Here is a 15,810-nt window from a genome sequence, read left to right on the forward strand (position 1 = left end):
TTGTTACAACTTATCACATACCAGTGCCCAGTCGTCCTTTCTTTTTGACTTTCAGTACTTGTTAGCATAAAAATGCTGCAATATCTTAAGTATAATTTGAGAAGTGCTAGAACAGTGTAGATTTCAGATTATAGAATTTTTTGTTTATATATCTGAATTTATTTTTTGTAACCGTGTCTTGTTTCTATCACTGCCGCAGCACCCAATGCGCCATAGGCTCCATATGTTCCATATGTTGACCATGGTTCTAGGTAGCCCCTAAAACTGTGCATAACTTAGTGCGGTTTGCGTTCTCCTTTAATGTTGCGTAGCATACCATCAACCGCCAACCATTGAGATGTAGCGGGTGCTGTGAGAGGCTGGGCACATTAAACTAACATGTGTAGCTAAGCCCTCCCCTCTACATCCCGTCAGCCAATCGGTAAGGCAGTATACTTATCTGCCCCTGGAGTGGGCATCGTCATCGGTAGCTGCTGTACTAGCTTTGTGAGTTAAATATATTTCTAATGTTTTGGCTAGAATAGCCCCCTTTTACTGATCCAAACCTTCCCTAAGGGCAGCTTTGGGACGATCCCCATGGTTGGCAGTGTTCCCCAGAGCAGAGGACAGAGAGAAGATTTTTCTGTACCTACCGCTAAATCCGTTTCTCTTAGTTCAGTTGAGGGACACTGCTCTTCCACTCTCTTGTTATTTGCAGTGTTCATTCACTGTCAGGTTAAGTGTGTTTGTGTGTTTCGCGTCTCCTAGGGGCTTTAAGTATGAATTGCCTTCCGATTGGCTGAGATGGTCTGATGGGAGGTAGAGTGGCCGGCTTAGCTACAAATCTCTGTCTCTTTCCACCTCAATCTCTCTGTCTCTTTCCACCTCTCAAAGTGTGTCAGAAAATCATTGCACATGAGCAAAAAGATTTTAATAGAACTTTCTGAGCCTGTACTTTCTATAGGAAATATATGTTCCCAAAAATATCCTTTTTTTTTTTTTTTATTCTTTAGTGTTTGTGAAGGATGTAATGGCACAAATACAAAAATGTAACGTGATTTCAGGTCTGAGAATTATTATGTGCAAACACAGGGGATATAATTTGCCCTTAAGCCTCTGAAGAGATGATGCTTTCCTATGGAGTCTCCCAGAGATTAAGCTTCTGCAGATTATTCCACGTACACGGTACCACAGGAGTAACGTGTCCCTTCTGTATCTTAGCTACATCACAAACTGTTTTCTTTGTTATAGTCGGTGACTGGCTACATTCCACTGAACAGGTTGGCTTTTGCCAGAAAGCCTCATAACACGAATGTCAGAAAGTGTAGATTGCTCAATAGACTTTATTAGATGTGTCTTCTCCAGATAACTGGCTTCTCACATTTGTGTAGTTGCTGCATCTTCTGTGCCCCAGGGCGTCTGAAACTTTCCACAGTTATCTCAAACATTGCTCAACGCCTCCTGTACTGGTTTCTGGCTGTCTGTGTAACACTGTGTAAGCCAGCGGGTTCCCTGACACTCACACCTACAGCTGGCAGCTATACATGTCATCAATTCCCTTTTACGGAGGTCCAACGCCAGGATCCAGCTTGCTCTAGATAAGCTCATTGCTTTGCATGCTTTGTAGGGTTTTCTTATATACAGTCTCGTCCATTTAACACAACAACGGCAAAACAGCCATCCACTGCTACGTGCCAGGAGGCAGGCAAGTAAATGTGATTGGTGATTCCTAAACCTTACCCGTACACACTCATTCTAGCCTATTGTATAGTGGGTATTTATGGGTATTTATGGGTTTAGCTGCCGGATGGATTCCTCTGTGACCGGGGGGTTTATGTAGGTTCCCCATGTGTGCTCAGCCTGCCTCCCACCATCCCAAGACCTACTGGTGGGTTCCATGCCTTCTACCCAGTTTGTGGCTGTGGTCGGGGCATACGGTCATGTTGGCCTGGGAACACCGCCATGCTGTTCCTGTAACCGAGGACTTTTTCTTCACTCCAGATTGACATCCAGATTCAAGACGCCATGGGCCGTTACCATCAGTGTGCCACCATCCAGCTCGACTTTCAGCTACCGATCCGCTTCAACCTCAGCTACGTGGGGTATGTGTCCTGTCTTGCCAGGTATTGGGTTTCCATGTGTAACACGGACAGGAGGGGACAGGTTTTCCTGGCGTGAGAAAGTTACCTGTTTCTGGCATCTCCGTGTAGAGGCTGATGCCAAGTGCCCCAGGTGGCTGATCCAGATGGACGGTAATGTGTCATACCCACGCAGGAGAGGCGCTGTGTGTTGTGGTTTGGACATGTAAAGATTTTTACAGGAACTGTTAATATTTTTAAAGCAGTGTGTGTGTGTGTGTGTGTGTGTGTGTGTGTGTGTGTGTGTGTGTTTGTGTGTGAGTGTGTGTGTAAGCACACTCCGTGGCCATTTTATTAAGTACACCTTTCTAGCCCTGGGCCGTGGTATCTCATCTTATCTCTCTCCAAGTTTTGATGCATCTCTCCCCCCCCCCCCCCCCCCCCATAAATATTCTGCACCATGTGACATGGCCGCATCACACAGTTGCTACAGACGTACATTCATGCTGTGAATCTGTCATTCCCCCACATCCTATAGACCATTGGGGTACACTGAGCTCATTGTCCTGTTGGTGGAACCAGCTTGAGGTGACGTGTGCTGTATAACATGATGCGTTATTCTGACGGAAGCAGCCATAGATGGATTTGTAGACTAGTCGGGAAACCCGACTTGTCGGAATGCACGCTGATCGTCTGCTTCAGCCGCCGATCAGCGTGCATTGTCTGAAGCGGGGCCAAACCCAACAGGTTTTAGCTCTGTTTCCGACAATCTCAGTCCGACTTTAAAAAAAAAAAGTCGGATTGAGATGAGTGAGCTGAGAGCAGGAGACAGAGGAGCAGGGACCCATCACCAGCTTCCACCCGGCTCCAGCAAGCGATGTCCTGCTTGCTGGAGCCGGGTGGACGCTGCCTTGAGCCTCTGCTGCTGCAGCCGCTGCTCCCCCATCTCCTCCTCTCCTCCCCCATCCGCTCTGTCTCCTCCACTGCTCTCCTCCCCCCCCCCCCCCTTCTTCTCCGGCGCCACAGACATCACCTGCTCCCGGCGCCTGGCGATGCAGACATCACCTCCTCCTGGTGGCCGGCGCCGCTGACAGCTCCTTTCCCCTGGCGCCGCTGACGGCTCCCCCCGCTGTTGACAGCAACAGCAGCAGGACAGGACACGCGGGAGCGGCCAAATCAGACAGTCAGATTTGGCCGCTCTTTTGAATAGGAGTTGTTGGGTCCATTCCGACAACTGCATGTCGGAATGGACCCGACTTATTGAATATTCCTCAGTGACCATAAAGGGATGCACATGGTCACTTTCTCCCACAGAACTGACACTCGCTGTTGTTGAGGGTTTTTTTTTTTTCTCTGAGATCAGGCGTTTCTGAGATGTTTGAATAACAAATCACCACATTTGCCACCAATAATCTTTCCACAGTCCAAGCCACATTAGATCACAATTCTGGCATATTGGTCTGGACAACAACTGAACCTCTTGACCATTGCTCACTTATATGGGGCTCAGCGGGTCCCCAGTGTTCTGAGCGCAACCTATTTATTTGCTCCTGTACATAGCGTAATATTTAATATTTATACGCTTTCTGAAAAAAAAATATTGGGTTGATCTTGAGTGGAACGCCTTAGGGGTCTATTTACTAAGCCTTGGAAGGAGATAAAGTCAACGTACAAAAAGTACCAGCCAATCAGCTCCTAACTGTCTTTCCAAACCCAGCCTGTGGCATTGCAGTTAGGAGCGGATTGGCTGGTATTTTATCTCCGTTGATTTTATCTCCATCCAAGGCTTAGTAAATAAACCCCTTCATCTGCTATGTTCGTATCCTCCTTGCTGGCCTGGAGTGTTTCCACGTAACGATGCACATATAGGAAGTTGCTCAATATAGTGTAGACATGACCACAGGAGCTACATAAAAAGGGAAAGGCTTATCTAGAACAGAAACACACACAAAACGATCCCCAGCACATTCTGTAAGCCAGCAAAAATAAAGTTGTCATTCTATTTGTACATACGATGAGTAAGTCTTAGTTACACGTTTGCAGTGATAAACAATTGCCAGTTCACGGCACTTCTACTAAGGGCGAGAGTCCCTGCATTGGGTAATACGTTCCAGTGTTTTTAATGTGATCGCTAACTTGCCATTAAGTTCCCCCGAAATCTTTCAGATTGGCACCAGTCTGAATGTAGAAGTGCTGAAATGATGGCATTGCCATCCGGGAGCTCTGATCAGGGTGCTGGACTGGTAGCAAGGTCAGACAATAGCAGAATGGGGGCAGTACCCCGCTCAGAACATACCCAGCCTGCAAGAGTTGGGGTAGCCTCCTGCACAGTAGAGCGTAGGCACTTGTGCAATTATACATTCAGATTCACGAAACTCATCTGTCTACAAGACGGGCTGAAAAGATTGTGGCTCCGCACACATGCTGCAGATTTCTGAATACGCTACTGGAGGAGCAATTTCACATTGTGCATGAACAAGGTTTGATGAAAAAATGATTTTAAATTATGGGACCCATAGATCTGCAGCACACGTTGTCATCTAATGCAATCAGCTCGTACCATGACTGACCCCAGCTGTCCCTATGTTGTCCTCTGGTTATCTAGCAATGCTGATTTACGTCACTGACGTTATTTGGAATTATAATAACATTGAGTGTATTTGTCCGTTCCATTACCTACCGCCAAATTTTCCTGCAAATCAAATCTGTTCATACATGAAACATTTTCAACACACGGGACATATAACTGTACAGCAGGGGTATTTAACATGTGCCCCCACAGCTGCTGTGGAACTACACATCCCAGCATACCCTGCCACAGTTTTTGCCATTAAGGCATGCTGAAGCTGTGACAGGGCATGCTGGTAAATGTAGTGCCACAGCATATTGAATAGCCCTGCTGTACGGCATATATTGTGATTAACCATACATAGATCCGCTTTCATCATCAGCTGGAATGACTGGTATGAGCGGTGTTTACCAGGTCAGGCTGAATGATGCCCGAGGGAAATAGAACCAATAATGTAATGGCATTTATCACGTATGAAGCGGAGCGATGCCAACTACAGCCCCCCTTGTGTTTCCTGTCGCAGTAAGGCGGACGGCGCGGTAGAACGCCCGGTGATGATCCATCGTGCTGTGCTGGGCTCTGTGGAGAGGATGCTGGCTATCCTGGCTGAGAGCTACGCTGGGAAGTGGTAAGTGTGGGCACCCATCAGCTGACGGATGTGTCAGGGCTTGGCTATATCAGAGGCTGAACAGCCCGTGGCAGTAAGTGTCTGCCGGCAGCAGGATAAGTCTTTCACGTTGTGGTCTGTGAACTGTCCATAAGAGGTTTTATACTGGTGTCATGTGCTGGAAAGTGTATAAGAGAATGCTGTCTGCTTTTACTGTATACTTCTTTTATAAATACATTATTTGCAGGAAATGTTTAGTTAGAGTAGACGCAGCAGACAGTAATGAGCAGTCACTAGGGGTTCCTTATACCCCCTCATACCAGCGTATCAGTGGACTGCTAGGAAAGTAAAATTCCAGAGATGGTAGATTGGGGTCGGGGGGTGGGTGGCAGGATTTTTTATCACGTAGGGTGGTCTCATCTAGAAAGACGACGGGGACTACGGTGATGATTCACGTAGGCCAATGGTAGCCAACCCTGGTCCTCGAGAGCTACCTACAGTTCACGTTTCCCAGCTCACCTTTCAGGTGTAGTCATTACTCACTGACACATTTTTAAAAGTCCACAGGTGGAGCTAATTACTTCACTTGTGATTCTGTGAGGAGACCTGGAAACCGTGCACTGCTGGGTAGCTCTTGAGGACCAGGGTTGGCTATTCCTGACGTAGGCTGTACAGAAAACATTTCTCTACTCATTTTATATAGCGAGTGTTCTTTATAACCCAATTCCATTTACCCATTCACTTTATAAGCATACCAAAATGATGAGTGCCTTTTAATTATAGGTGCAAGTCTACACACACATTAAGTTACATCCATAAAGTATAGATGTCAGACACTCAGCAGGAGGGACATTGTATGCTGTATCATATTAATATCGAAGAAGAAGAATCTGCAATATGAACATATATTGAGAGCTAAAGGTTTAGCAGAAAAGAGTACAGAAATATAATGAAAGTACTGTAGATGGACTGTAAGTAACAAACGGCTAGTTTACGTCTACAGTGCCGCTTTTCCATCTTATACTTAAGCATTGTGTCTTCTCCAGGCCATTCTGGCTTTCCCCATTCCAGGTCATGGTGGTCCCTACCGGAACCGGTACTGAGGATTATGCCCATGAGGTAAGAGACTTGCTCCACAGGGAGACCTGGTTCTTATTTATAAACTGTTACATGGGCCCTCATTCCGAGTTGTTCGCTCGCAAGCTGCTTTTAGCAGCTTTGCACACGCTAAGCCGCCGCCTACTGGGAGTGAATCTTAGCTTATCAAAATTGCGAATAGACACTTCTCAGTTTCTGAGTAGCTCCACACTTACTCGGCATCTGCGATCAGTTCAGTCAGTTTCGTTCCTGGTTTGACGTCACAAACACACCCAGCGTTCGCCCAGACACTCCTCCGTTTCTCCAGCCACTCCCGCGTTTTTCCCAGAAACGGTAGCGTTTTTTCGCACACACCCATAAAACGGCCAGTTTCTGCCCAGAAACACCCACTTCCTGTCAATCACATTACGATCACCAGAACGAAGAAAAAAACTCGTAATGCCGTGAGTAAAATACCAAACTGCATAGCAAATTTACTTGGCGCATTCGCACTGTGGACATTGCACATGCGCATTAGCGACTAATCGCTCTGTTGAGAGAAAAAAATAACGAGCGAACAACTCGGAATGACCCCCATGGTGTTGGGTACGAAATCCCAACAGGATGCTGGTAGCGGTGTCCCGAAGGTCAAAATCCAGATGGATCCCGATATGTATTTTAACCCTACCCTAACGACCCCTTCCGCACCGTAACCTTAACCCGCGTTCCCGCTGTCGGAATGCCAACTTTTGGGATGCCCCCATTATATGATGCAGTTCTCTCATAGGTATGTTTGGCTTTTAATTGGTTCACTTTCATTGAAGAATAAAATCACATTGGTGTTTTTATCTAGTACATAACGACCAACAGATGGGCCAGACTAGCAAAAAAAAAAAAAACAATTCTGGATCTACTGTAAAACTCACATCAGTAATTGTTTAACATTCATTTTAAAATCCTTATGTACCAGGGCTGTTAAAATGAAAGTATTCCTACTTGGAGCGTTCTGGAGCAAGTTCTGAGACTCTTAATAAAGAGAACTTTGGGCAACGTGCTTCACAGGAAGGGCTAGCATTTATTGAAAAATACATTTTAGTCACAAACTTTGTCATCGGGTGGCGATACAAGTCACTTGAATAGTATTATAATAGCTAAGGAACGCTTTACTGAAGAATGGGTCATCAGCCACTACTTTCAGACTTCTTGCTCATCCTGGTCACTGCACCTCACACCATGCACATTTTCTGAAGAACCAGGTGTATCGGGAAAGATGTCATACAGTACCCTGCCAAATCTGAAAGATTGCATTATCAGTCACTTGCTGGTTATTCCACCTGACATGTTATGTTCTGCTATTGAGATTACTTTTCTTCTAATGGAAACTGTTGTTGGCCACAGTGGAGGACACATTGAACAATTGTAGCACTCGTAAAGTGATCTGTATTGCACTTGGAGCCAAAATTTATGTCTAATATTTTTATATTTCAATTAATAACTAGGGCATAAACTGAAGTGCCTGTTACCCTGACATCTCTAAGAACTCGCTTCAGAGTGCTCTAAGTCTTGTTGAGCTTTTCTGACATGGGGCCTGGAGTCACATAGTGACTAGTTCTCTAGTACAGTAACTAGACTTGATTCTGCATTATTCCTTTTATCTGTCTACCAGGTACATAGAATCATTCATGACAGTGGCTTTATGGTGGATGTTGATACAGACCAAGGAACCACCTTCAACAAAAAAATCCGCAAGGCTCAACTGGCACAGTACAACTTCATTCTGGGTATTTGTCCTTTCTAATTATTTTTTCATCCCCGATAGATCACATCTGCCATAAAGGGTTTGCCCTTGTGCACGATGCTGGTCTTGCTTTAGCAACAGGTGTTATGGATTTGTGGCGCAAGGTGGTGGCATCTGAGCAGAAGGGGAGAAGGTGGGCGAGCTCAGGGTGTTCCTAGTTAACTATGGAGAGTTTTTCCCAACTGTACAAAAATCTGATTTAATTTGGTGGAGTGAGATTATTTAAACAAAAAGGTGGAGAGTGTGCCTTTTGTAGGTGTGTTCCTCTTGTGCAGAGGTGTCGCACAGCCATTGTGCCAGGGCAGAGCTAGGGTTCATCGGGTCGAGTGGTCTTCAGTATGCCGGCGGTCAGCCTCCCGGCGACCAGCATACCGGCGCCGGGAGCCCGACAGCCGGCATACCGACACTTATTCTCCCTCGTGGGGGTCCACGACCCCCCTGGAGGGAGAATAAAATAGTGTGGCGCGGCGGACTGCAAGGGGCTCATTTGCGCTCGCCACACTGTCGGTAAGCCGGCGGCCGGCCTCCCGGCGCCGGTATGCTGGTCGCCGGGAGGCCGGCCGCCGGCAGATCGTAGTGAACCCCATCGGGTCCTGTAGTTTTGGTGGAAAAGTAATATAATGAAAGTTGTGCTACTAAAAGAGGTAGGATTTAAGTAATCCAAGCATGAAGCTCCACGATGCAAATCTGAGTTCCTTTCCAGCGTTTTGTGCCATGAATAACCTTATGTAAATGTCTTCGTTGTACCGTGCTGACCGCCACTTATTCAGTTGGGGATTGTTTGTGGAAGAGTCTGCTCCACATCGTCACAGTATTACCGCTTTATGTGTTGCATCATACCGAATACCTCCTATCTTGCACTGCAGTGGTCGGGGAGAAGGAAAAGCTGAACAGCACTGTCAACGTACGGACCAGAGACCGCAGGCAGCACGGGGAGCGTAACCTAACGGAACTGATCGCAAGGTTGGCGGAGCTGCGGGATTCACGTGTTGGAAATGCGGAGGAGATCTACTGATTCTCTTGTTACACAACTGAGAAGTGCTAAATCCCAAATTATTAACTGGTCAAATCATAACATCAATATGGGAGCTGTATGTGTAACCAAGAGCAATGCACTGAGCCGTTCCGGTCTTTCAGTGATACCGGTGCAATCCTCTACAGGTCATGTGCTGAGGTCACATGGTGCTATCGTATTAGACTTGCTCCTAGCACCAGTAATCATGGTCTGTTATAATAAAACACAAATTGTGTCCTAGTTATGTGTAAGAAAAGCATATGGACGAGTGAGTACTGCCCAGCTTTCCTTATTTATATGCATTTATGAACGAGTTATTGGAACCTGCCGTCACGAGTGCTCGTCTGAATTGAAATAAATTATAGTATAAAAGTTATGCTCATATGTATAGTTCTGTAAACAAAAACAACAAAATCTGTTAGCAGTAAGATCTGATGTCAGGGATCATTCAGATCTGGTCGCTCCTGTGCGTTTTCACACAGCGGGCAATCCGGTCCTAACTGCGCATGTGTATGCACCGCAATGCGCATGTGCGTCGGACAACAACAACGGGCATCGTCGGTGAGCGACGGGATGGTGCAAAAAATCTGTTTGCAAGGTTACCGACATGAAGATGCTGCTTGTGGGTGGTAACGGGCCATGTACTGGGAGTGTCCAGAAAAATGCAGGCGTGCTCAAGCGTTTTCAGGAAGGGTGTGTGACGTCTGCTCCGGCCCCGATCATCGCACTGTAGGAGTTAGTCCTGGGCTGTGCAGAGACTACACACACTGGATTTTTGTCGCTTAGCATACACATAGGATCGCACACTTGCACAGCAAATTTACCCCCCCCCTTGGTGGCGGCGACTATCTGATTGCGGGACAGCAAAATTAGCAGCCCAGCGATCAGGTCTGAGTTACCCCCCGTCATCGCTGGTCATAGGCGAGTTGTGAGGTCATCATTTCAGTGCTTATTTGGGAGAACTATTTTAAGGAATTATGCAAAAACGATTACTGAAAGTGACCGCTACGGTTGACCTCAAGTATTAATTGTTCTCCATGAATGTGTGTAACGAACAAGGCCAGAGTTGTTCACTTAAAATAAATTGCAAAGTAAATCATTTTTATTATCAATAATACAATAAAAACATGACATTGTCCATAATAATAATATTGTGATATACAGTATGTCGGCATTCTTCCTTAGGAATAAGCAGCCTAGATAACTGCCGACATTCTGGGTGGAATCTCCGTATCAATGTAAGGACTGTAAATCGCGCTGCTTTCGGGATAAGTGATGTTTCCAGTGTTCTAATTGTACATTCTTTTCCCGTGTGTACCTTGATGCTGTTTCTGTGTCCTATCCTCTGCCCGTGAGACAGGGCGTGTCATGCGTGACCCGAGTGGATTTAGCCATCTTACATCCAAATCAAACATGTACGCTGGGAAGTTTGTTGATACACTGAGCCCCTGTAATGCTGTCGGCTAATCTAGCAATCACCAGGATTGCTCTGAGCGGTCTCACCTGTCCCAGGATTAGAGGCTGTAATCTGCAGAACCCGGTGCAGTTCTCGCTGAGTGCATGCGCGGATTCTCCACCTCTGTACTTGGCTGGCAGCGTGGTTTATGGCGTGGGTCTCTGTATCTGCATCTTCCATGATGGGCTCTTAGGGCCTCATTTTGATGTAGAAATAAAGCAAAATAGCAGGTAATTTTGTCTCAAACAAACAATGTTTTAATGGGGAGCAAGTGCATTTCTATTTTCTTACGTACTAGAGGATACTGGGGTCCATTTAGTACCATGGGGTTTAGATGGGTCCACTAGGAGCCATGGGCACTTTAAGAATTTGATAGTGTGGGCTGGCTCCTCCCTCTATGCCCCTCCTACCAGACTCAGTTTAGAAAATGTGCCCGGAGGAGCCGGTCACGTCGCATGGAAGCTCCTGAAGAGTTTTCTGCATTTATTTTATATGTTTGTTATTTTCAGGCAGGACTAGTTGGCACCAGCCTGCCTGCTTCATGGGACTTAGCTTTCATTGGTGGTCGCCTGCCTGAGTTTATGTAAATGCCGCGACAAACTCCTTCCCTTGCGTACATCCATGCGGACAAATGTGCAAGGACTGAGATGCCCGCTGTTAGCGCCCATGCACGCGGTAATACGGATTGGTGCGTTTTTATATGCCGTCACCTTGGAAACTTGCCCCACCCCTGTAGCAGGTGCAGTGTATTTGCGTGACCACGGCCTCCTGTGCCTGCAGCTGTGCACCTGGGAAAACAGCTGCCTGCACTGACACTCCCATAACACGCCCACTGACCGCACCGTGTCTGCGCACACCGCTAGTCACCACCCATCACTTTTCTGACACCGTCTGACCCAATCACAGCTCTGTAGCGCATGCCCTGTAGAGGCTTCCTGACATTATTGCACATGCGCCGCTGTAAATCGCACAAGCTATCAGCAACGCATGCAGCCCTGATTCATGCGCTAAGTGTCTGGATCCATTGTTTTATTGGTCACAGTGAAAGTGGTCGGATGTGTCGGTGGGCCGTGGTCTATAGAGCAGTGATCTACCACATGCAGCTAGCAATTGCCTGCAGGGCGGATACAGGGGGACCTGGGGCAGTAGCACTGCCTTATTATTCTGTCCTTAGTCTCCCTGTTCTGTCTGTCATTGGCCGGGGCGGAGCCACTGAGCGGTTACTGAGGTCAGTCTGGCAGGGAATGACTGAGTGCTGCCAGTCTGTGTGTACAACGGCTGCACTTAGACCTGTACGTACTGTGCGGGGACTCGGGGCCTGATTCTGAGATGTACAGAGACACGCCCACCAGCTGCCCCTCTAATCCGCTGCTTGCGCACAGAGACGCACCATCAATCTTCACAGCAGTCCTATGGGCCTGTGCAACTGCGAATGAAGATAGAGTCTCTGGCTGCGACACACCCAGAAAATGCTTGTGGTACGCCCACTTTTGACAGGCCACTCCCCCTTTTACCTCCACACAGTGACTGCAAATAAATCCTCTCTACCACTGATTAATGGCTGTGCGTGCGCTGTGTCACTCATACACGTGCAAAGTACAAAAGAACAACACTCACTCAGCTGGGCGAACGTTGGCATTGCGCCCGCCTCTGCGTCCGGCCCAGTGTTACGGGGGGGTGTAATTTTTTGCTTCCTGGGGAGGGTAGAATTATATTATTATCAAAGGCAGCGAAATGTGTAAGCCAGAGGTTCTCAAATGTGGTTCTCAAGGCACCCCAACAGTCCAGGTTTTAAGTTTATCCGTGCTTGGCCACAGGTGACTTAATTAGCATCTCAGTGAATTTGATTTAGCCTTTCGGGTGCCTTGAGGACTGTGTTTGACAACCTCTGGTGTAGACCTATATAAGCGACTAAGGACTAGATTCCGCATCTAGGCAGGATTGGCCAATCAAACTGGGGAAAAGACATTGCTGCAGTGCTGCTGGGAGAGGGGATTATGGGGAACGGTATATCCTTACTCTCAAATCCAGTCACATGATATATCCTGTGAATCGTATCGACTGAGATATTGTACTGGGAAATCAATTAGTTTAAAATAGAAATCTGTGCCCATCCCTACACCAGTTACAGTCATGACTAATACCAGGGGGAGACACGTCACCCGACTTACCAATGCAATACATGTCATGTCAGTGTAATTATTTCTTAAAGGCTTCCCCTGTTTTAATGAGCAATTTCCCCTTTTCAGTGATTCCGTGAGTGGATAGCTGCAATGTAATACATAACCTTGGACTTAACACTTTTTATTGAAATGTAACATTACTATTAAAAGCTCTATTGTGTTCCCCTGTTAGGATTATCAGTGCCAGCAGTGTGTGGAATTTGTGTGGTATGTATGTGTGTGTGTGTGTGTGTGTGTGTGTGTATATATATATATATATATATATATTATATAGAGAGAGAGAGAGCTTTGTTTTTCCCTCTAAAGTCTTGAACTTGTTCCACACTTAATTGGTTTTCATGCTCGCTAAGACTTGTCTACGCTGGTATTTGCCCACCATAGATCAGCCCCTGCAGCTAGTAACCCTGCTAAAATATGGCCAGCACAGGGATCACTTCTCCATGTTCCTTTCTGTACCTGTCTACAACACAAGCCCTGTGCCCCCTCATACAGTATGAGGCCATTGCAGTAATCCTATACAATACTCAGAAGCGTGAGACTTGGAACTGACCAGGACCCAACATAAACATTGTACCTGGCACCATGGCATAGGATGCCATTGGGTAAGATCCATTGTTACGGGTAATATGGCACAATGACCTGTCCTTCCTGGCATCTCATTACGTAGGATGTTATCCCGGGGTTCCTGGAAAGAATGTATCACAGCGGCTAAGGTTACAAACCTGTTCTGCGGTTACCTAGTACAGATGCCTGGCTACATACTCTGTTTGTATACAGACATATGTTTATATACACTGTATAATGAGACAATCATTGGCAAGTGAAGAGGATCTCTCCTACCTTTTGTGGCTGCTTTGTGTCATTTACCCAAACTAGCGATCTCTGGGAAATCCCAGCCATTGTCTGGTAAAGAGGCTCATCTGTTGTCTTGTCTGCTCTCCTGGATAACAGATGCAGTGTAACAGTGTGCTTTATTGTACAATGTTTTATACACATTGTGCTGCTGCTTGAGTTTTATTCCCTTTATATGTTTTCTTTCATAGTAAAATGCCCTGTAATTTTTTATAGACACAGCAGGGATGCAAATAGTCCCTTAAACAGTGTTCTTCAGCATATGTAATGGAAACTGCTACGTCTCTTGATAAATATCAACCAGATGCTGTAATAGACCAGCGCCACCTGGTGGCCCAAATATCATGAAGTGTCCGTTTGCTGGTGCTCGATAACGTCTGTACAGACAGCTTTCAGAAATGATTACATCTGGCCTTGCCATAAAGAGACATACAGATCCGTCCATTTGTGGCTTCATTTTCAGCTTAATGGGGGTCATTCTGACCCAATGGCACGTTGCAGTTTTTTGGGTCAGAACTGCGCATGCGCTGCAGTGCACCGGCGCATGGCCGCCCGTCGCTGCGCTACGATCACCTCTGCCTGATTGACAGGCAGGGGCAGGAGGGGGCGAAACGGTGGCGTTTGGCCCCCTCCTGGGGGGGGGGGGGGGCGGCACTGACATGTGGGGCGGACTATCCCTGTGCTGGGCGTCCCCCTGCATGTCAGTGTGACTGATCGTAGCTGGGCTAAATTTAGCACAGCTACTATCAACTCAGAATGACCCCCAATATCCATCGGGGAGCTACATGTGATATAATCAGACATAACTAGTCAATAAGCCAATGTGTGACAATGTGTGTGCCACGGCTGTACACCCGGGCACAACAGAAATTGTCATACAGTATGTTCTATCATAACTGGTCATGCTGTATACTGGAGGGTAGCAGGGTTTCCCAAACTCTGTCAGCAGGGCCGTAACCACGTGGCAACGCAAGGCAGGGGGCGCGGTTCTTCGGCACCTGTCAGTTTTCTGTTTTAATCAATCTCACCTGCAACTTCCTTCTCTCTAATCATCTGGCTTCCCCCATCTCCCCTCGCCCCTGAGCATCTTCAGTCACACCCTCCTTTGATCCTATATAAGCGGGTGTATGTCCATCTCCCTGTGAGCGTGTCTCTGTGGGATTGATGGTCTCCCTTCTCCATGTTTTTCTCCTCACTCCTGCCATGGGTTTGCTAACTAAACTGGCGGGCCGATGGCTGGGGGGGTGGGGTATAGTAGAGAGTGAGGGCTGCTGGGTAAAAACTTTAAACCGTTTGGTGCCCAGTCTCTCCTATCTCCAGCCTATGCCCAGCGTTTTGAATCCTGTGCCCCCTATGGACTCGAGGAAAAGGATTTAACCAGGTAAGACCATAAATGCTATTATTGTGATACCCGGCACTTGTCAATATAATATGACCCATTCATCACTAGGGGCCCGATGGGGCGGCCTCGTATCCTTGAAAACTGACTGTCCAAAACAAAACCAATCACTACAACCTCTGTGTTTGGGGGATTTCCCACGGGTCTGGGGCTCAGGGTTGACTTCACTTAGGTCGACACACCATAGGTCAGGCATGTCCAAACTGCGGCCCTCCAGCTGTTGTGAAACTACATATCCCAGCATGCCCTGACACAGTTTTGCTGTCAGAGAATACTAAAGCTGTGTCAGGGCATGCTTTGATGTGTAGTTTCTCAACAGCTGAAGGGCCGCAGTTTGGACATGCCTGCCTTAGGTCGACACCAGAAATATGTATACACTGACTATAGGTCGACGTGAACAAGGTCGGCGTGAGTTTTTTATGGGGGGTTTTGTGTTGTTTTCTTCGTAAAGTGACCAGGAACCCCAATTAGTGTACTGTGTCCCCTCGCATGGCTCGCTTCGCTCGGCACAGGTTACTATTCCCAATCGTAGTCCACGTGGATTGTAAAGTATGAAAAAGCTAAAAAAAATTGAAAAACTCACGTCGACCTTTCTCATACGTTCTAGAGGATGCTGGGGATGCTTCAAGAACCATGGGGTATAGACGGGATCCGCAGGAGACATGGGCACTCCAAGACTCTAAAAGGGGTGTGAACTGGCTTCTCCCTCTATGCCCCTCCTCCAGACCCCAGTTAGATTCTGTGCCCAGTGAGACTGGATGCACACTGAGGAGCTCTCCAGAGTTTCTCAGAAAAAG

The 15,810-nt window shown here is 47.0% G+C and overlaps 1 protein-coding gene across 1 annotated transcript in view; it reads left to right on the forward strand.

Moving 5' to 3' along the window:
- TARS2 (threonyl-tRNA synthetase 2, mitochondrial) overlaps positions 1–9,495 on the forward strand; it is a 60,850-nt gene extending 51,355 nt beyond the window's left edge. The window contains exons 15-19 of the mRNA XM_063947156.1: positions 1,981–2,081; positions 5,150–5,254; positions 6,280–6,352; positions 7,977–8,091; positions 8,975–9,495. Of these exons, the coding sequence (XP_063803226.1) occupies positions 1,981–2,081; positions 5,150–5,254; positions 6,280–6,352; positions 7,977–8,091; positions 8,975–9,123 (543 nt within the window). The 3' untranslated portion in view covers positions 9,124–9,495. The remainder of the gene's footprint in view (positions 1–1,980; positions 2,082–5,149; positions 5,255–6,279; positions 6,353–7,976; positions 8,092–8,974) is intronic.
- Positions 9,496–15,810: the final 6,315 nt, after the last annotated feature.

The sequence above is a fragment of the Pseudophryne corroboree genome, chromosome 12 (genome assembly GCF_028390025.1).
Source record: "Pseudophryne corroboree isolate aPseCor3 chromosome 12, aPseCor3.hap2, whole genome shotgun sequence".
Classification (NCBI taxonomy): Eukaryota; Metazoa; Chordata; class Amphibia; order Anura; family Myobatrachidae; genus Pseudophryne; species Pseudophryne corroboree.